Source organism: Athene noctua, chromosome 5 (genome assembly GCF_965140245.1).
Source record: "Athene noctua chromosome 5, bAthNoc1.hap1.1, whole genome shotgun sequence".
Classification (NCBI taxonomy): domain Eukaryota; kingdom Metazoa; phylum Chordata; class Aves; order Strigiformes; family Strigidae; genus Athene; species Athene noctua.
This window is the reverse complement of record NC_134041.1, coordinates 19,272,649-19,295,512: the sequence shown is the minus strand read 5'-3', so window position 1 is coordinate 19,295,512 and position 22,864 is coordinate 19,272,649. Positions and strand designations below refer to the sequence as shown.

Genomic DNA, 22,864 nt, shown 5'->3' with positions numbered 1-22,864 from the left:
ACCTAATACTACACTGTGAGCATAATGTCCAGTCTTTCTTGCATTGTAGTCTGCTTCTGTTTCCATACGTTTTCTAATACACAGATCTGATAGTGTTACTTAAAACCTCAGTATTATAGAGCAGTACAACCTTATTATTTGTTTGTTGCCTTTTTGCTTTTGTTAAATAAGCACATCCTTTCTTGATTTAAGTGTAGGTAGTATTTTCATAACAGTCTTAGTGGATCCAACCTTTTAGGTTCAATCCCTTGAGAGTTATAACATAGTGGAGGATCTCGGAATGCTGTCTGTGCTACAGATTGAGGATAGTCTCCAGGGCCATCAGTCCAGCACCTTTACCAATCATTAAGTTCACTTAAAAACAAATCTAAAAATCAATAATCTTTTTCCATTAAAGTACTATAACTAGTTCGCTTTGTACCTTATGAGAAAATAAGTTGCTTGCAGAATTCCCAGAAAGCCAGATATTTTGCATTACGAATAAATAAGGCACTGTACTGATTTTTTTTCCTCTGCTCTTTGTAGGTTTAAAAGGTAAGAAACCACTGCTTTGGAGGAAAAGTAGAATTACTGTTGGAAAGCTGTTGCACAATTTTCTCTACTCAAACATTTGTCGTATGCCTAGCTTAGCAACTCAATTGTCATGAAGGCGTACAATTGTGTACATGCTTAATGTGTATAAGTGAACACCAACAGGTTAGAATGAAGATGAGGTTCATTACCTCACAAAACAATAATAATTCTGTCATACCAGTGATTCCCAAACAGTTAAGTCTAGACAAATCTTTATTAATTTCCAAACTAGGTAAACACTACAGGAACGAAGTATCTCTTTCTAGGATAGGTGGAAACAGTAGGAATAAACTCTGTATGTAGACATGTTCTACCTTGGCAGCATTTCTGAATGCTTCCTTGCACAGAGTTTTTTTAAGCCTGGAATTCCTTGTTTACTAATGACTTTTTTTTTTCCCTTACATATCTATTTGTTTAGGTTTTAAATTAAAACTTTGGAGGGAAAGTAATACTTCATACATAATCCTTTATTTTGATCATAACCCACTGGGCTGATTCTGTATGTAGTATTTATTTATAGGTAAGTTGCTGTTAATAAATAATAGTCTTAAATAACGTAGCTGCTAAGTGAAGAACTTTGCTTGCAGTGTTTCCTGAAACAGCAAAATCTGAATAAGAAGGCAAACAAAGAGGAAAAAATGCTTGCTCTCAACCGCTAAAGGTTAGGATTTGTATCATTTAGTCAATACCAATTAAATAAATCAACTTTTTTAGAACTGCACTGAAGTGTCTTCATGTGTGGATCCATGAATGACCATGTTCTTTGCTTTTTGGCTAGCTCCTTTTTGATTTTACTTCTGCAAAAGCTAAAAGAAACGTTACAAATTTGCAAATTCATCTTCCTGAAGATAGGGTGATGGTGTATGTGACATGCTGACCACAACCTCCCAACTGGTTAACATGTAAAAGGCACTGGTAAAGGAACAAAGTTCTTGGTGACTGCATGGTTACCATCTAATATATTGTAACTGTGAAATTTTAAACTGGATATAAACTAATGTAAAAGTTATAGTTTAAGGTAGGAGTGGGATGAGTGGGTGTGGAACAAGACTAAATGTCTTAGCATGGATATCAGTGTTGATTCTGCTTATTGAACTTTTTTTTTCTCTGTAGTACTACTGCATTTTTACAGAAATTTACATCAGAAGAATTGCAGGTTCTGCATCTGAAGGATAGAACAAAGTAATGAATAAACTCTATATTGAATATAAGTAACTGCAAACTAAGTCCATGTTCTGGCCTTCTGATAAACACTATTTCATGTCTTTGGCCAGCAATCTGAATGCATGTGTTCTTGTATCAGTGGAACCTGGAGGAGCTACTTTATTTCTGTCCTGTGATATGATCCATCAGATGGTGATGGTACCAAGATGTGGCAACAGCACGATCCATCTTAATCACAGAGTTCCAGTGAAGGGTCTACTCTTCCATCAGTGTTTGCAAGCCAGGCTAGTAGCCAAGGAGAGGGCAAACCTGGAAAACCAATAAGGAACACCAGAGAACAGCAAAGGGAGGGTCACTATTGCTGCCCAGGGTTGAAAGCTGAATCCTCTCCACTAAAAGGGGGGGCCGTGGGGGTGTGGTGTGTCTGTTCCTATGGCACATGTACAACAGGCTGCTGCTGTGACACTTCTTGACTTTGTAGTGGAGGAAAGTTTAACTCTCAGATTTCTCACCCATTCCAGTGTGGTAACCTAAATCAGCTACATACCACAACTCTTCATATAATTTCAGATTATTAATTTTATTTTACAAAAGTTTTGTTTATACTTTTAAAAACTTCCACCCAATTGCCCTTCGTTGTAATATGAGTCCACTGATTAATTTTGATCTTCCTTTTCTGAGCTCAAAATTTTTAATGCATCTTAAATATGGTGCAGCTTGCAGCCCAAAGAACAAATTTCAGCTGCTTTTATTACTCGTCAAGGAATAGTAATGCTACAGTCAGTCTTTGAATCATATTATAAAATTTATTTGTAGTAAATTCAAGTTGTATTCCTGTTACTGAGTAAAAGTGAGTGTACTGGAAATTGGTAGTATCGCATCCAAAACTGAACCAATGAGGCACATGGCTATTAAATATACAAGGTAAATTAAGTAGTAAAAGATGATGCCTTTTGTCTTTCTTTTCAAATAAGGTAAAATAACTATAAATGGAATTACCATATTGGATTTTTGGTTTGTTTTAACAAGATACTCAACCAGTGGATTTTTTAACATAGTAAGATGAATTGTATATTGACTTCTTCACAGTAGGTCTTAGACTTGTATTTGATGAACACTTCTGGAGAGCAAACAGCCAAAATCTGGAGCTTTGAGAACATTATAACAAGACTTGTGTTGTAGACTTCTGCTCTATGCGCATCATCTTAGATCTACTCACACGCAGCTTTCTTTGCACTAACTTGAGTAACCAAATATGTTAGAATCAAAAGATTGAACATAATTTATATTACTATGTAAAATGCTGAATTCATACTTAAATTCCTCAGCACAGCTATAACTTCACTCAGAGTTCACATACATGTAGATCAATTACTATTAACTTGCAATTTCAGCTTTAGTAAGTATGTCAGTCATTTTTACGTTCGTTCCCTAGAAGGATACTGACAGCTATCCTTTAATCTTTTACGTAACCTATCAACATTTGAAGAATATCTGTTGCATAATAAAAGGACACTCAGAGACTGCAATACTTCTAGTTATCCAATAGCTAATCCTGTGAAAAGTTGTGTATATTTAGCATCAGGTTAGTGCTGCACTTCCTTTCCTCCTTATTCGCTGAGTTGCTTTATTGGGCAAAAAGCTGTTAGATGCTTATGCCTTATGACTTTATTGTTGAAGGCTGAAACTAGTGTGAAAACCTGAAATTTTGAGGATTGTCACAAACAGGATGTTATGACGTAAACTTCTTTCAGAGCTTTTAATATGCACTAGACTTAGACACTTGGCTCGCCTTTTCGCTGCCATCTGTTCTTTTCATTAATTGAAATCTTTCCACCTAGCATTTTCTTTCTTCCTCCATTTTCTTTCCATTCTTAAAGCTGTCTCTACAGCATTCTTGACTTACAGCTTAGTAGGATTTTAACTTAGAATTTTCCACTGTGCAGCCCTGACAGGCTGCAGCTTCTGTGAAGCAACTTTGTTACTCCTGTCAGTACACAAGCTTCGTTGCCCTGGTTTTGACACAAGAGAAAAAAGGTCTGGTGAGCACTATACTCTCACTTGACCTTACAGTTAATGTGCTTTAACTGATGTAATGTAAATGGCATGACTATACAGGCACTGCAAGATTTATACCGTGGGTTACACTCTCTTAGGTTGCACAAGGAGTGCTAGTACTTCATAGAAGTTGCCTTTGATTAAAGGTGAAATGTTGTGTGAAAGCAACTTTTGTGAAATATTTTTACTATTCAAGAGAATATCCCACTTCAGTAGATAGTACTGAAATAAAGCAGTTACTGGATGTGGAAAAAAATATATGTAGAAAGTTTGGACAGTTAGAAGTTTCCATTTAAGTAAAATTGAAGGTTTAAAAAAACCTGGCTAAGATAAATCTTGAACTAGTTGTTTCATTTCAACATAAATCACATACTGTGGAAAAAAGGAGGAGGCTCTTTGTAGTTTGCCACTTTTTACTTTTAATTCAAACTGAATGGAATTAAATGATTTATAAACTGCTGAAGTTCTGCATTTCATGCACTACCCCTCTGTACATGCAGACACTTTATATACATTACACAGCAGCTGTCTCTGCTTCCTGTTGGATGTTGCAAGGCTTGTATGTGTTACCTAGATTACAGGAGTGGTACAAAAGATTAGAATTGACGTGCTTACCCACAAACTACACTGGCAGACCACAAGACACCTTTGGAGACAAAAGCAAGTGGTTTCCAGTCTTAAAGACTTTGTGATTTAGGACTGAAGTGCTTAAGTTTAAATTGTATTTCAAGTGAAACTTTGCAAAGTTTGTCTTTTTCATACTGCTAGCTGATTTTTGTGTCTGTTGGAATGCTTTAGTGAGTTTGTCTTGCTGTTAAATTTCAGTTTCTTAATTATATTACTACACTATTTCAAATGTAGGTTTGTTTTAATCTTATGACAGTTTTCATATGAAAAATTAAATTATGCTTAATATGTATTTAAGCCTACAAAAGCAAGTAGCCTGTACAATTTGGGATTGTGGAGCATTACTCCACAAGGCTATGATTCCAATGTGTATTGGCCATTTGCATGAGGGGACAGGTTTATGAAGGGGAGCAGCAACATACAGAAACCTGGTGCTTTCTTCATTTAGCATGCATTTTTTCTTAGAAAGCAGGAATACAGATGTTGAAGATCGTTCTTTTAAAATTCATTTTTAACCATGTTTTCCTAAACTTGAGAGATCTGGTAGTTGTTTTTAGTTTGGATGCAGTTGAAGAATACTCAAGAGTTTAGTGATGCCTTTTTTTTTTCTTTTTGACAAATTATTTGGCATTTTGACATACAAAATATTATTTATAATCCTGGCACTTCTTGCTCTTAGTCAATATTACAGAATCACAGAATCATCTAGGTTGGAAAAGACCTTGAAGATCATCTAGTTCAACCATTAACATAACACTGACCATTCTCAAATACACCATATCCCTAATATTTTACCTAATATTCTTAGGTAAAAAAAATTATTTCCAGTTAAAAGTTTTCAGACCTATGTAGAGTCAAGGAGACCTGTGAAGGAGAGAAGGTAGATTCTGTGAATTTTTGTCTTAGATTTGAGTAGAGCTTTCAAAAGATACTGGAATGTTTCTTTCCTATATCTCTTGCCATTTCCAGGGGATACAAAAAACTGATGGAATTAGGGCTTGACAGAACTAATGCTGTAAAAGCATAATAAACACAAAGTTACCAGGGAAGATAACTGAAGCAAAATAGCAAGTTTTAAAATAAACTGACTTGTTTCTTTGTGCCCTTTCTTTTGCTTCTCATACTCTTCTTGTTGTCAGCCAGTGCAAATTGTGACCCTAAGAAGGAGGATCAGCTAATTCCTACCCACCTACTTTTGGTGTCTACATAACATTAGCAATTAAAATGGGGGGGGGGGGGGTGTTTCAACCAAGGAATGATGAAGGGGGGGGGGGGGGGGGGGGGGTGTCGTAGGTGGGATGAAGAAGGTGGATGAGGGAGCATGTGTTCTCTTCCAGTGCAAGAATTAGGATCTTCAAATGAAACTGGAGGTGTGTTGAAAAAACACTACCAGAGGGTATGATTTTTGCGAATTTGAAAGATGTAATTCCTTTTGATCCAAAATTGTTCATTATACTAAAACTCATGTTAATACAAATTGGAAAAAACCAACTGCCTAAGTGTGGGGGGTGGGGGAGATCCCATGAGATGCACAGATATCACATGTATAATTGAAAAGTGGGCTACTTGCTGGAGTCTGGGGAGAACATTCTTGCCTCTTGTTATATTCTTTCCCAGGCAACTATTGACCAATGTCAGACACAGAATATAGAGCTAGTTTTCTCCTAGCTGTTCCTCTGTAATGAGATAAACTCCTCTTAACAAATAATTACTTGAAATATTTGGAGAGGAAGCAGGGATGAGACTGTTTTCTCATGTGCAAATATTATGCATGTGGTTTTGGTATCTGAATGAAAAACAAAATCCTGATGTTAGTGTGGCACACTGTTGCAACAGGTAGAAAAAAACCCTTTGCAACCTGCCCATGTTAACAGTATTTCAGCATGGCTGATGGAAAAGAACAAGTTGATAGATGACTGAAGCATTATTATTCCACTGAAATAATTTTTTGAGGCTTTTAAAAGGCTTTATAATACTAAATTTAAGTGAAATTCTGGTGATTGAATTCTTGCATGTTGACAATGCAGAAAAGGGGGGATTTTTTAAAAAGTATCTCTTATTTTCATTATCTGAAAACTTGATGGCTGTTTGAAGAAGTAGTGACCACTGTCTACTACTCTTCCATTACCACATACATATAGTTTATCTAGGAATGGATCTGATATTATGTTTTAAGAACCTAATGCAGTCAGTAAGATTCTGATATAAGTGTTATCTCATGGTCTGATCTTGCTCCTGGTGAGCTAACATTTTAAGATTGGCTTAATGAAAGAGATACAAAAGTTGCAGATTAAATACTATGCTTTTAAAAGATTTTGCTTGTGTAAATAAAATTCAAGACACTTTAAGTAATTACTTTGAGGATAAATAATGCATAAGTTATGATCAAAGGAGTAATTAGTAATATGGCTAAAATAAGGACACATTTTGCAACTTGGGTTAGCTTTCTAGGCTTTCACTGCTGAAACTAAAATGGAGAAGGGAAAGTAAACTGTAGCCATCAGTGTGAAGGATTAAAAAAATCATCTATATAGGCCACATAATATAACACCTGAATAAAACTCAGTGCGCTATAGTACACAGGAGGAAAGTTTAAACCACATTAACGGTTCCTGTAGTCTTAAATACTATAAACTTTTATGGAGGTAAGCTGTGTTTAAAAGCTGCTAAATTATTTCCTTCTGTTTTTTTTCTTATTAGTTAATAATCTTAAATGAGTATGGTACAATGAGTGGTTCTGGTGCCCAGCACAGTTTAGTCCAGGTTGTCCCCTGAGGAGATGAAGGAATATCTTTACAAGCAGCTAAATGATGACTCCTGCGTGAGCTGTAGATGACCACAAAATTAGGATGCTGTTTGTGGCCCACTGGAGTAGCACAAGATGGGTTGGCCGCTTCTAGCAGCATTCCTAGCTCCTGTGTGTCTCTTGGTAATAGTATCTGGGCTAGATGATGGGATATCAGCAGGAAACATTATTCCTCTCCTCTGTTAATTTTGTTACTAGGCTTCCTTTGAGTCAAATTCAGTGCTTACCAAATCAAATGTTCTTTTATCTGAAGCACGACTAGATTACATTCAGAAGCAGGGTATGTAACTGAGCTTCATCCTGCTGTACTTGGACTGCTGATGTCCATCTTTAGGTGTGCCTGTGCTGTGTTGCAGACATGACCGCATCATGGGCAAATCTTTCAGGAACTTTTAAAGCTATGAGCGAGCTGTACATAGCTTTACATGATGGAAATAGGAGGATTAACTGGGGAAAGTGCATTCTAGTTAAAAGTTCAACCTCCTAGAATTTTTTTGATGTTCTCTGAAGACATATTTATAGGGTGATGGCTAGCAGCAGATCAGATCATATAGGCAAATGGGAATGAAAGAAGATTAGAATTATCAGCATTTAGGTATCCTGGAAACAGAAATTGGTAACATTTCTTTCATCAGAACCAAGGAGAGAACAGCAAATCCAAAAAGGTTTAGTATTCTTCCTGTAAAATTTGTAATTACATGCAATGCTTTTCCACTCAGTCTCTTGCCAATTTATTTCACAACGCCCTTTCTTCTGGAAGGACTGTACTATTTGCTTTCCATATAGTACAGGCAGCTATATATTTGCCTCTTAGTAGTAATCATTTTACTTGCTTGCTTTCATAAAACCAGATAATCTGTGGGATTAATTTCAGTCAATTTTTACATTGTTCTCACTAAAACTGTAATGTTTGTTAAAAGTACTGTATTAACTCTTGCAAAGTTACTTGTTTCTCAGTACTATCTAGAATCACATTAACACCTTCCAATAGTTTGTTTTACTAGGCAAATGCTTTCAAAATATGTGGCGCTCTATAAGTGTTTTCTTACTCGATAAGAAATGTTGTCCCTGAAAGGAAATATGTTAGCCCTCAGATTTACAAAGTAAGCATTTCAACTTGTGGTGGAAGTTTACAGCACAATAAATCATGTGTTTTTCTTTTACCATATCTTGCAAGCACAGTTGGACAAGAGACCATCAGATTTTTCCCTCCCCACAAGTAAAGTTCTTTCAAGGCTGCTGGACAGTTAAATATGTAGTTGCTTTACTAGTACGTGTCAAAGTTACAGAGCCTCTGTGCTGGCAGAGTCTGATTTAAGTGGTTGTGGTCAGTCTGAGGAACCTGTGATGTGATAAGATAGCGTTTGTGAGGTCATGTGGTTTGCAAACACCCAATCTAATGTAGCAGCTTTGTCTACACAGGATAGTTAAATATACACTGTGCGCTTTAGAAAAGTGAATTGCTTTATTCCTTTACTTCAGCTTGTCTTTGAGATTCAGATGTTATACTGGCTTGATAATACCAAGATTGTTACAGAAGTGTGAGACTGAATAGATGGGGAGTCTTAATTCTCTAATAACTTTCTCCAATTTATTTACCCCGCCCTTAACAAAACAAGTAACTTCAGAAACTGTCTGTCTTAACTAAGCAATCAACAGGCAGAAGTATTATTGCACAGTGGAATCCGTGTATATTTTATGAACATTAATTCAACTAATTTTGAATGGGTGTTCATAGTGTAATTAACACAGGCATGTTACACTTGCCCAAAAAGGCAGGATTGATTCCATAATAATGGTACTCCTTCCACAAATCTTTGGCCACAAACTCCATCTTCGTCTTTGCATGAGGTAAGGTTGATTCCTCTCCCTTCACCCCACTAACAACATCATCAGCAAAATATCTTCCATCTCTCATGAGAGTGAAGGAAACCTCTAGATGTGAACAGTGTTACCAGGACAGTGATGTAGCCTGTCCTCAAACAGAATAGGTTTGATTTTGTTGCCCTCATCAAAGCCAACAGTTTTAGGTATGAATCTTAACTGGTTCACTGCCACTACTGACAGATTAGATTCAGTGGTCAAATAAACAAAGATTGGTGATTGTTCTCTTTAGAAACATTTCCCCCCTTCTCAAACATTTTTCTGACTGTATCCTACTGTGTCAAAGCTCCAGATCTGTCTTGCTGAGCAATATACTAGTTTTTGATTGCAGCATTAGGGATGAATCTAGCTAGCTATACTTAACTATACTAAGTCCCTGTTTAGAGTTTTATCTGGATTGCCAAAGCAAGTAAATTGATTATAGATAGTTACTTCATTATCATGGTAATAATGCTTTTTTTCTTGAGTGTTGAAGCTGTGTGACCTGTCTACTGTACTAATTAGAGCTATGTCAGGGCCTGTCCTGTGTTTCTGTCTCTAAATCAAGTTTCGGCGATTCAGAAGTGGAGGGGTTGAGGTTCCACTGGTTTGAATTTACTGAGTAGTTATTCCTTGCAAAAAAATCTGTGTTAGCAACCATACACAGGTGCCATCTCTGAGAAACAATCTCAGGAGAGGAATGCTATGCATTAGCTTGTAGTATGTATCTGTAAATTTATCTGAATATAAGTGGGGCAATCAGTAGAAATGCCTCCTAAAATTCTTTTATCACTTGCACAGTACCAGCCAGCACAGATAGAAGTAATTTCTGTAATCAGAGGCAAAAATAAATGTCACTTAGTTGGCTTAAAAATGCTGAGTTTAACTCCTACTTTAAAAGGACAGAGTAAAAGTGTGAAATGATCATTTCCTGTAACTGTTGCCCATAATGGGTACATTTTCAGTCTCTGTATCAGCCAGTACATTCTAGTTAATGCTTGAGGTTTCAGTAACTTTTGTATTTATAGCTGCATGCTCTAGGGAGAAGGAGTATTGAGATTTAGGTAGTTCTTTGGATATAGTAATTGCAGTACATTCAGTGTGACCATGTTGCTTTTTTAAAATATTTTTGTTGCCATGTCCTCACTCCAAATAAACACTTTCATTAGAACTTCTTGTAGAAAGAGTTTCTGGGAACTTTCCTTCCACCTACCAACTAGCTATTTATAGAAACTTCCCAGGGCTAAGTCAGTTTAGAACTTTTTTTGGAGTTACATACAATCTCACTACAACAAACTTTTCAGATCTTAGAAAAATTCCTTCAACAGATGAAATCTTACAGCTCTCAAAGACTGATTTATTTTGTAAACAGTTTAAAAGTTGGGTACTTCCTTAGCACTGTTGCTATTTCAGTTGCATATTTGATACAGAACTTCAAAGTTTAATTTGATTACACGGCACTAGATCAAAACCAGATTTTTTAACCATATAGTGTTGTGATCAAAAAGTCATGACCTCCCATTGATCGCTTTATTGGTTTCCTGTTCTGATTCACTGGAAACCCTCTGGTCTGAACGCTTGTTGCTAGTTTTAATCTTTGTCACGTTTACAATACAGCAGACTCCTCTATGATAAAACTGATATACAACATATATTTAACATCATATTTCCTTTTGGCTCAAGTGCTCTTTAACTGATAATGTTGAAAAACCACTTTATAAGAACTTAAGTCAGGAAATGTAAGAGTACATTCAGAGCAATATGAAATAGCAGGACAACTGGAGATGAGCTTTCTTTAAGACAAAACTATTTCATAGTTTTTACTTAAACTTTCTGACATCTATAGGGATTTTGTAACGCATTTGTATTACTGTGAGACTGAATATGATTTACAGAAGCTGGCAATTTAAAACAAAGGCCAAATATTTAAGTGCTATTAAAAAACCCAGAAGCCTGAAATGACTCAGTCTTGGAAATTTCTTGCTGCTCTTTTGCGTTTCACTTATGACAGACTGCAGTGGTTTGAACTCTGTCTAGTGATATGGTCATCAAAGTTCATTTGAGATAAATATTTCAGGTTGTATACCAGTGTGTTACTCTGGGTCATCCTTTTAAAAGTATGAGTTTCAAAAACAAAGGTAATTCTTTTCTTAAACAGGAGAATTTAGTAGTCAATCACATACGTGAACCTGGATTCCAAAGAGTTAATGAGTGAGGGAGATTCATCTAGTGTTGTAGTACCTCATGACTGTTGCTTTTAATCCCACTATAGATGACAAAAAGAAAAAAAAATCTCAGTGTGGAAACTCTTTGGGTTTTTATCTTTTAAGAATAGCAGCCATATTGGGACAACTGCAAAAAGCAGTCTAGGTCAGTTTGGGTATATAATACTGTCATTCACTGCTGTTCTGGTAGGCTTATCAAGCCTGGAGTTTAATATTTGCTCAGACTTCTGATCAGCTTCTGTTGTCAAGGTGTTTTGCTGCAATTGCTCTAACAAGTGGATAGATCATACTGCAACTATATTAGATTGAATTCAAATTATGAACTCCAGAAACAGTTGTACTGTTCTGAGATATGTGCCTGAACTTCTTAATCTGCACTGAGACCCTGGAGATAACTAGGTATGAACAGGTGCAATCTTCCTACCACTAAGTTATGGTGCAAATCAGCCTCCTTTGAACCCTTCTGCCATACTAAAAATAATACAAAATTAATTTTCTCTATCTGCTTCTTCCTGCTTATCCTAAAAAACCTAACAAATCAAATGAACTTTTCTCTTAAGATTCATTTTATGACACTTCAAAACAAGGAGCCAAATATTCCAAGTCCTCTAAGAATTTTTGTCAACTGATTTTTATCTTGGTATGAGCATTATAAAATTGTTCGGGAAGCAGATGAAGCAGTGTTAGCAAGAAGCGAATACAGCTCTGAACTCATCCATACAAAGCAGAGGTCATTTTCTTTATAGTTTATATTCTTTAGAAATACTATTTTATAGAAACGACTAAAATTGCACTATTCTAGAATGATTAACTCTTCTCAGGGTTTGTTGTTGATTGTGCAAGTTTCCCGCTTTAGCCATGCTAAACTCAGTCCCAAATAAATGGCCAAATGTGCTAACGTGGATCCCAGTCTTGAGTATGCTAGAGTGTAGCTTGGCTCTTCCTACAGGGATCCTACAGGAACTGCCTAACAACTTCATTTCAGAGGTCATTGCTAGACTCCCCAAACAATGGCATTTTCTTTATTGGATTAAAACTCCTGCTGGGTGAAAATTTTTAGATGAGGAAGTTAATTTCAACATTTAAAGGATATCAAAGACAAAAAACTATGTCTTAAGCCTCTAGGATAAATGAAATGTTACATAGTGATGTATTAACTGTTAAGCAAAGGAAGCAATTTTGCAAACAAACTTCAAAATGCTTTCACTGCACGTTATTTGTAAGCATGATCAAGACATTTCCTGCTTTCTTAAGTCACAGTACCTAATACACTGGATTGTTTTTAAACAGCAATCTGTTTGCTTGACTTTGCTTAACTAATCTAATTTGTTAAATTAGACTGGTTAGAATCTTGAGTACTGCCTTAAACATCACTTTTGGGGGTGGGGGGAAGCAAAAGCCAAGACAAATCATAATGATATGTAATGGTGATTCCAATCCGCTAAAGCCTAAATTTATGTCAGACCCCCACCCCAAACACTTCAGACTAACATTACTGTTTGTAGTTTAGGTGAACTACAAGGGGAAAAAGTATTTCTGTCCATGTTAGTGTTGTAGCAAAACTTCCCTGAAATAGTTTTCCAGATTTTTTAAAATTAATTTTTAAATGCATTCACTTCCTTCTTACCTCCATGACTCTTCAACAACCTATTAGAATGTGTTGAACAACTTGATTTCAACAAAATGTAACTAATTTGCTGGGATTTTTTGAATTTTGACACAAAATTCAATCTCAGGGAAAGGAGCTATAAAGAGGATGGCATAATAACACTTTGTATTTGAGAATATAATTGTCTACTGTATCCATTTCAAAATTAGTTAGATCTTAAGATGAAGCAGAGCATCTTTAGGAAATCTGAGAAGACTCAAAGTTGTTCTCGAAGAGTTTTACTCTTAATATTTTAAAATAATAATAATTGAAAAAAGACAACTGTGTGAAAGCAATAAATGAAGATTTAACTTACTTCCTAAATTTCTCTACTAAGGATATCTCTGATTGTTGCAGATCTCTTCCATGTCTGCCTCACAGTGAAAGGAAAAGATGGTTCACTGTGATTTTTCTTTTCTTTCCCTTTTTTTTTAACATATTCCTTGCATATCTTTTGAGGTCTACAGAATGTATTCTAAATCAGTTTTTAAATCTCCAGAGGTAGATTGTGGTATTGGAGAATCCAAAATGGCTTCGGTAAGAGATGTGGGGGTGGCCATCTCTGAAGCTTTTCATATGGATTTCGGGGAAGAGAATCCTATACAGTCCTTCCCAGCTGTTATCTTTCAAACAGTGAGTCCATGATATTAGGGTCTCTTCCTCAGGAGAGACAACAGTGATCAGGTAATGGGAGCAAGAAGAGTACATGGGAGTTCCTGGATTCAGCATCTGTTTGGTCTGATCGCTTTGGGCGTCTTGAATCATCAGTAATTTCCAAGAATGACCATTGTTACCATTGCTCATGGCTGCTATTTACAAGTTAGTAATCCTAATTATGGCTGCATTTATATCTATGACTTTAGAAAAAAACTTTCAATGTTAACTGAAGTGAAACAGGAAATTCACTGACACTGAAATAAAAGCCACAACTCTGAGCTTTGTCCTAAAACAGTTACAACAATAACACATTTCTAATGTAACATACCTTTTCAAATTTGTATTTAAATTTGTTAGAGAATGTGTCACTGTTTCTAAACAAAGTAAGTTGTCAGATTAATGCAATATGTGTTGTTGACTTATTTTATACATTTTATTTGTAATCTTGAGTTACACAAGTTGTCAGGAAGCTCGCAAAAGACTATCCTCTGTCTTTTGCATATAATCCACGTATTTTGGTAAAAACTGTCTCATGCTTTAGGAAAATGAAGAATGTCTTAAAGTTGGTTTGGTTTTGCATTAAACTTTTTCTTTATTGCACGATATATTAAACCATACTTAAGCACTTTTTAAATCTCAGAGTTTTCAAAGATCAGTAAGCAGTGGCTTTCATTAAAATGCTCTGATACAGTTCTGTCACAATGCATGCCTAGCAGTCCCTTTCATATAAGGAAGCTGATTCTGTTGGGGAGCTTTAGAAACACCATTTGCATTGTAGCTGTACAGCCATTAAGAATTGTTTTAGATGATGGATTGCTAATATTAGTTTCTGCAACTATTCATTTAGCTCATGATGTCTCCATTTGTGCAGTGTTCATGTTGCGATGGTTTCAGTATGAATGTGGCTCACTGTGGAAGTACAACCGTATATTTAAAAATGGGCTTCAAAGAGCTTAAGATATCTAAGGAGTTGCTTGTGTTTGTGGAAGCAAAAAAGTAGCATGAAAAGACCTGCAGCCTTAACACTGTTCATTCTTTTTGTGTGCGTGTGCAGAAATGCTTTGGCATTGTAGGTACCCACTGGAAATAGTATTTGTGTGGACTGGTATTTGTCTCCCAAATGACAATGTATTTTCCATTAATTCTGTCTGAGATACTGCAACTACTTCATTTTCTGAGATAACAATTTTTCCAAAAGAAGTTACTAGGAGCTTTTTTAAAGAAGTGATAGCGTACTAGTGTATGCCTTAAGCTGGAGTGATCTTGTCACAATGGGAGAGGGTCAGCTGTAAATAGCACTCAGCTGTTGAGTATGATAAGGGATCCCATTAGCTGCTGTGGACCATTAGTCTCAGGAATTTTTAAGAACTCCAATTAAATTGCTTTTATTCATGTCAAATGCGATTATAATTTAATAGATCATAACATATTTTTAATTGGCCTGTCATTAGATTTTTATTTCTGAATTGCTCTTTTCATGTTGCCAAGTTGACAATGTTTTTTTCTGAAGTACAGGACGGGTATTTGAAAATGCTTATGGCTTGTTTCTCTTCAGATAAACATGGTTAGATCATAATTTCAGCAATATTCTATTTTTCTTTAGAATCATGTTTGATTTTTAAGCAGGAAATCTTGCTAAGACTTCCTAATGTTACTGAGGTGGAGACAAATAGGGAACTTTGATTTTTAGATTCCTCTTGCTGTAAGTAAAAGCACTGAGAATTTAGTATCTTTATTCTTTAAATAAAAAATTAACATACCGCCCTCTGCCCAAATCAATTTCATTCACCCAAGGCAGTTACCATATTTTTATCAAACTTTTATCTCATTTGTGTATTGCTTGCTTATCCTACTGTGAGTAGATTGACTATTTATTGGCAAGCTTTGCTAAAACTTTTCCTTGCTACTTCAGAACTGAGTAAATTCCAAGAATTAGTCACTGAAGCCTTTTAAAGGAAGCAAACTAACATTTTAGTGTGACTTCTTTTCACCACTGAATTCATAGCTTTTAAAAAAACCCTCACAGGTTACAACATAAAAATGTCTCCCAAAGCTTAAGTAGAACTCTTTCATGAAGTCCCACTTCAAAATTTGATGTATGTTCACTGATGAAAAAATAAAAGGGGCTTAGAAATCTAACGTGTTTGCAACTGACTAGCACCCTTCAAACTATTCTAGGATTTAACATGCAGGTACTTTTGAATTGTACTAAAACTTCTAAATTTCTTTTTACTGTCTCTCCTTCATGCCTGGCTTGATGAGGCAGTCAGCATCAGGTAAGAAGAAAGTTTATTCTGAGGTTCATGGATCTGATTGTTAGCCTTTTCTCAGCTCTTCTGAATTTGTGAAAGTACACTGTTACCTGTTCAGAGTATGTACAATTAAAGCCTTTTCAGATGTTGACCAGTAGGACATACAGTTTGTCTTTAAAATGATGAATTCTTTAGGCACAAGAAGGTATATAAATGCAAAAATTATTATTAAGATTCTGTGCTTGATTCAGCTGGCTTTTGAAGGGGTAACGATGACATACATTTAGGTCACATAATGTTAATAACACTTTGAAATGTCCTAAAGACCCCATGGATGTGCTGTAGTGAAAACTGGGGTAAAGCTACAGTCATCTAGACAATACAGCCTGGATTTGAGAATTGAAAGAAAAACATCTGAGTTTACCAGACCTGTTTTTCTTACAGATATGATCAGATTTGAGATTCTTGCCAAAATGAAGTAGTATGAAATAGCCAAGGTTCATTTGAATAGCACTTGTTGGGGTAACAGAGGTCTAGGTCCCTTCGCATGGAGGAGGGCCAGACCCAGAACTGAAAGGCTTTAACCGATATTGGCTCTTCTCAAAAGAGAACAGAAGTGACAGACCCTGGAGTGTAAGCCCATACTCTACTCAACATGGCTGCAAGAAAAAGGGCTGTTATTTTTCCTTCAGGTGGAATGATAACGATAGAGTAGAAGTAGGGTTGAGGGGGAGAATATTTGGGTTGGGTCCATGGCCTCCCCCTGGCCCTTAGTTGGATTTCCCATTATCTTAATATGCTTGCTACATGAATGACAAGATCTTGGCATTAATAATGCTTTACTTCCTACTTTAAGCTCTTTTTGCATGTTCAAATAAAACACTGACAGCAAGAATCTCAAGAAATCTCTTAAAAGTGACGGATGAGCTTCAATGTGAATAAGGTAATTCATCAATTGCAAAATCTAAGCCATACCTACATGATGGCAAACTCAGAATTGGTAGTTACAAAGTAGGAAAGATTTTCAAGTTGTCACTGAGAGTCCTCTGACATCATTGGCTTAAGTGTGTCACAGCAGCCAAAACAGATGAGACAATGTTGGGCATCAATAGGAGGCATATTAACACAAAGAGTTTTATATTGCCACTACAAAACCTTGGTGCGGTGCTGGTCTCTACAACTCAGGATGGATGTAGAGAGCTTAAAGAAGGTTTGTAGGGAAGTTAAAGGGCAACTAAAATGATCAGTGGTCTTGACCACTACCTGTTTGTGAGAAGATAAAAAGTCTTGGGACTCATCTGTCTTGGACAGAAGACTGAGGGAGGCATTAGGATCTAAGTTTTGGAATCATGACTGCAGAACTGTTTTCACCACTAATTCTTGCATGACTAGAATTTGGGGGCAATTCCTGAAACAAGTAGGAGATTAGTTTAAAACAAATAAAGGAATTTCTGGAACTTCCTGCTACAGGAAGTTCTGGAGGTAGACAGCAAATAAAAAAAATCATCAGTCATGAACAACTGGTCTATAAATGGATGCTGAACCAGCTAGGAAGAGATGCATTCTTGTATCTGCTGCAGCAGCTTCTGGACAAGTGAGCAGGGGGTTAGGAATATGAAGGGAATGGACTGCAAAAATCGGTCATATTCACATGCTTTCCCTTAAAAACAAAACAACATGGAAGTCCTATTGTCACTGTTGGAGACAAAGTATTAGGTGAATGGACCATTGCCCTGAGCCAGTAAGAAACTTCTTATGTTGCTATCCTGAAAAAAGATACTGCTTTTTCTATTAGAAGTGCAGAGCCTCACTTGCTAGACTGTGAAGTTACGTACAAAACTCTTCATTTTAAGAAACCTCTATTTTAGAGCCTGAGGCTGGCATTAGCCACTAATATCTAATGGCATTGGAGCACATGCTGTCTACAAGTTGTTCCAAATGCTTTGAGAAGCCTTACAAAGCCTTTCTGCTGCAACACAAATTACAGATAAGTAGGTTCCTTCAGAAATGCTCCTAAACAAATATTAGCTTGAGGTATCTTCAACTCTGAAACCACACAGAACTGGAAATAGTGCACAACTGTTCCCAGCCTCTTCTGTTCAATACTTCTTGAAGATTAGTTACTTTCATCAATGTTCATGCTTAAAAACCAATTAAGATGCAACTCACATTCTACCATTAGTTGAAAAACAACCTGTTTTAACTATTCTCAAGATTAAGTGACAGATTCCTAATTGTAAAATAAAAGTAAGATTCTGTTGAAGACTAAGTTTTGTGATAATGTACTGACATTTAATGTAAAGGCATTTGGATTCAAATGACAGCATTTTTAAGAAATTGGCAGGTACTTTCATTTCTCAAACTCAAAATGGCTGCCATAAGAACAGTAATACGTCTCTCACTGAACTGGAATCCTTACTGACTGGAAGGGACCATGGAAGGCCTCCAGTCCAACTGCATGCTCAAAACAGGATCAACACTGAATTCAAAGCAGGTTGCTTAGGGCTTTGTCAGCTGGGTGTTGAAATCCACTGAGGATGGAGAATCCACAGTTTCTGAGCAATTCTGATTCTGTTCTGTTCTAATCTTTAACTAGCCTTGTAACAATTATCTTCCCTTCATATTCAAACACAGCCTTGTGTTGTGTGCTGTGATCAGTGTCTCCTCCCACCATGCATTTCAGTAAAGAACGAGTTCTCTTATTTTAAGGCATAAGCTCTCCATCCCACGATGTACTGGCTGTGCCCTTGCCAATACAGCCTAGTATACTGTTAGTCTTCATCACTGCTCAGGGACGCTCCTGCTTTATGTTTAGCCTCCTGCGTGTTGGGACTGCCCTGTCTTCTTCAGCAGTGCTGCTACCCAGCCTGTCGATCCCTGTAATACGAGCAATTCTATGCTACAGTGTCTGTGCTTCTGGCTGAGATGGCCATTTTTCTAGTACACAGAGCAGTTACAGAACTATGTGACCATCAACAGACTTGTCGCATATATTCTCTACAGTACATTCATGTTTCTTTCTAGCAGTCTGGTTCCTTTTGGATGTGAGGAGTACTTGAGACAAAGGACAGGCAAGTGTAAGGCTGCAGGTCAAAAGAAGTGTTTCTGGAAGATCACAGATTGTGCATCCTTTCATTACAGTAACAGAAGATAACACCATGGTGTTTTCCCAGACTCACTTTAGGAATTGGCAAAAGCTGTGTCTATTCATTGTTTTTTTCACCAACAGCATTTTCCACGGACTCTCATTTGGTGATTGGAAAGGCTACTGCCTAAAACCGTGAAGCCATGATTTTGTCATGTTACCCAAATACACTCATCTAAAGGTATTGTGTTAAAGTCTTCAGGAAAACAGTTGAGGTCATTGGCTTGCCTTTCTGAATGTTCAAAACAACTAACATCGAGCATCAGCTTTATAAGGTTAGGTGAACCAATGGCTTAGCTGTGCAGACCTAAAAGCATATAATTTCTTTAATATGAAATTTGTAGTCAGTTGTACAGTGAAGCTTTTTTTCCTGTGGTGAGGGTGGAGAGAAATTGTTGGTTTTCATTTTGTTTTTCTCTGTTTTATTTTCTTAGTGACTAAAATTGATAGCTGTTTTGGAAACTTCATGTGGCAGCTAATCTGATCATATTGCAGGATATTTTTAGGGGTAGTATTTCTAAATAACACAAGAATCTCTGTATCGGGCTTTCTGAATCTAGTTATATGATAGTAAAAAGTATTTATTCCAGATACATGTCCAGTATCTAATATTTGGTATAAACTGGTTTTGCTTACATCATGAATTATGGTGTGTAAGTGTGGAACTTGGTTTTGCTTGCCTCATGAAACGACTGCAGCCTATGTGTATGTGAAGATAATGCAAAAATCTAACATTAGTATGTGTAGTTACAACCAAGGTATAGATCTACAGCATATACCCATAATCCTAACAGGGATGTTTTGATATACGTTAAAAGCTGGAACTTTTACATGCTGTTAACATCCAACTTGATGGCTTCTAGCATGACCCCTGTGATCTTTTTTCAACCCCTTTTTATTCTTTTGCACAAGCCCATGGTAAGTACAGAGATTCGTTCTTCCCCAAATGGACAGGTAAAATCATCTATTGGTGTCAAGAGCAAAGACCTACATTGACTTTTTATTTATTGAAGTGAATATTGCTTCTGATTTCTGAAAAGTCAAATAGATTTGTGTAAAGAAGCTCTTCAGGCTTTGTCTTCTCTCTATTTTCCAGGTCTCCGTTACTGTGAAAAGTCCTTTACAAAATAGCACTTGGTACATCTTCCATTTTAAGCTTCCAGAGTGACATTAGGAAGTCTCTGTAATGCATTTTTAATGTTTTTCTGCATCCTTAGGATTTTTTATCATAATACCCTTAGACTGTCAAACTGACCTTGAAGTAGTTGCTACTAAAAGCTAACAAACATGAAATTCTAAAAAAAAAAAAAAAAACCCACCTCAGGAATGTCTTCTATGAGTTGCAGTTATTTTCACTAAATTAACGGGTCTTGCCAGGCTTCAGAGCTTTAGGTTTTATTTTTGAATAGCTTGAATGCATGGTTGTAATAGTTTATCACTCCACGGTGCATTCTGAATTAAAATGTTATCGTATTGTATCTGTCCATGGTCTGACATTTTTTTGTTTGTTGACAAATTTTGACATCAAAAATGACATCATTTTGTCTTGTTTGATGTTCGCTTCAAATTGAAACTACAATCTATTTACGTTGTACAAAGAGGAGTTTCTCTCACAGTTCTTGATCTGAAATCTCATTGGGTCTGAACTAGATAATTAAAAGGCACTCAATCTTGCAGTGTAGACAGAACTAAACATACTCTCTGGGGTTTCTTTTGTGTCTGTGTGAAACTGGCAATATTCACTTGGGACCCTGCTCTTTGAGACTGGGGGAGGGCTCTTCTCAAATGAGAAGTTAGGTGATAAGGGAGAGAATGGAGCTGTAAAAGTAAGATGTGAAGGCCAAAAGTGCTGTCAAAACAAATAGGCCACTCTAGAAAACTTAATTATAAACCATCCTTATGGGAATATTACAGATGCAATAAACAGCCTGGAGGAATCTGTCATTAGTGGTTATAGGTACCTCAATTATTAAGCCTTGAAACTGAAATACTTCAGGCATGAAAGGAGAATTTTGGAAAATTCCAAGTACTATTTAAGATATTCTTTCAAGGTCTCTGCTTGGGTGGCCATAAGTGAGAAGTCACTTTGTGCTGATTCTAGCTGAGTTTCAAAGTGATCATGAAATGTGCTACTTCTACACCTATTTAAATTTAATTTAATCCAGTGAAGTTCAATGAGACATTTATTGGAAATGTGTTTGGTTTACTGCTGTACTCTTCAGCTCTGATTAACTGTTAACTTCTGCTTTTTCTAACAGATCAAATGTCTGAAAGGCCAGAGAGACTTCTCAGACCAACCCACTTTTGATGGGATTCACATTGTCAACCATTTCACAGGAGATGATGAATCATTTCATTCTTCTGATGAAGATTTTATAACTAACTCCATACAGGAGAGTGGGGTGAACTTTCATCTACACAGGAGGACTGGGCAGATGGTTTTGGATCACACAGTTGTAGACAGCAGTGACAGTGATACTGAGGAAAGTGCCCTTCAGACCGGGAATTCAAACAAGATGGTTTCCAAGCAGAGAAGAATGGAATCTTACTCAACTACTGTGTGATTATCACTGTGACTGGCATTGAAGCCTTTCGTATTTCTTTAAGGGTCAAATTGTCAGATAAATGAAACTATCCAGCAATTGGTTTAGACAACTATTGGATCTGGTCTGGCCTGTGATAAATACATGTACTGTCTGTCTGCCTTCTCTCTTTGCCAAATCTTGCTAGTGACATACCATTGCCATAAAACAGGGTGGGAAGAAGTTGATGGATGACAGTTCTGACAGTATTACTGAATGTTCCTTGGTTTAGAAACTGCAAATATGTCATTTCTTTAATGCCTAAGAACCATTTTTGCTGTTCACAAACACAGGAATTATTTTCCTCAAAAGAAATTGCTCTTGTGCAATATTTTATGCTCTGAACAAATGTGTATGTTTTACATTGTTAACCATTTGTGATCAAGATGGACCTTAGTAAACCATCTGATCATGACACATATATATATACATAATTATCTTATGCGTCTCGATTACTTTTGTTTTTACTAAAGTTATTGGATGCCCACAGAAGGCTTGAAAGAAGAGCCTTTATCTATACTACATATACGCAAATAATGGTCACTAATGTCATAAAGGTGTTTTTCACCATTTTCACTTAAAATCTACGTGCATCTGCTTTTGATGTTGCTAAATAATACCTGGTCTAAATATATTAATTACAATAATGTTTATTTTGTACATATTTATATATCTACACCAAGCTGAAAATGTACATTACACCATTTTATATGAGGAATGTAAATGTTGCGATATTACTGTCTCTGGTATTCTAACAGGAAAATGAATTCTGTATATACACACTAGAAATGAATTACTAAATAAAGGCAAAACACTAACTTTGCATTAAGTTTCAGCCTAGCTACACTAACAGGTTCATGTCAGAAATGCTTGTTCAAAACACTATTGACTGAAATCTTTTACCTTCATATATACGTAATGAAAATAAATTTTTCATGATTTAACAAGGTTGCAGCATTTACTGTTTAGTCACTTCTAAGCTACAGTTCCTGGTTACTGCATAGTTGTTTGCTGGTTCTAGATTAGAGTGGCAGTTCAAATAAGGTGAAAAACTATTCATGTCTTAGCATTAGTTCTAATCAAGGCATGGTCAGTGCAGTAAAAATGTCTAAGTTCAGTCTTCTTAGAGTTTTATATTGCAGAGCTGTCTAAGCAGTAAGCTATTGGTCCTGTCACCAAGTAGCTGTGACTAACCAAAGCAGTAAGAGCTGAGCTAAGCATTCTTTTTCACATTTTCCTGAAAATTGAGATCCAGTACAATGAC

At 36.3% G+C, this 22,864-nt stretch overlaps 1 protein-coding gene across 9 annotated transcripts in view; it reads left to right on the top strand.

Annotated features, from left to right (window-relative positions):
* EVI5 (ecotropic viral integration site 5) overlaps positions 1-22,425 on the top strand; it is an 85,097-nt gene extending 62,672 nt beyond the window's left edge. For 7 of the 9 annotated variants that reach the window (XM_074906567.1, XM_074906570.1, XM_074906569.1 and 4 more), the window contains one exon: positions 21,277-22,425. In XM_074906567.1, the coding sequence (XP_074762668.1) occupies positions 21,277-21,582 (306 nt within the window). In that variant the 3' untranslated portion in view covers positions 21,583-22,425. Of the gene's footprint in view, positions 1-991; positions 1,094-15,887; positions 16,074-21,276 lie in introns of those variants that run through there. The other 2 variants (XR_012633682.1, XM_074906571.1) reach the window with 2 other exon arrangements.
* Positions 22,426-22,864: the final 439 nt, after the last annotated feature.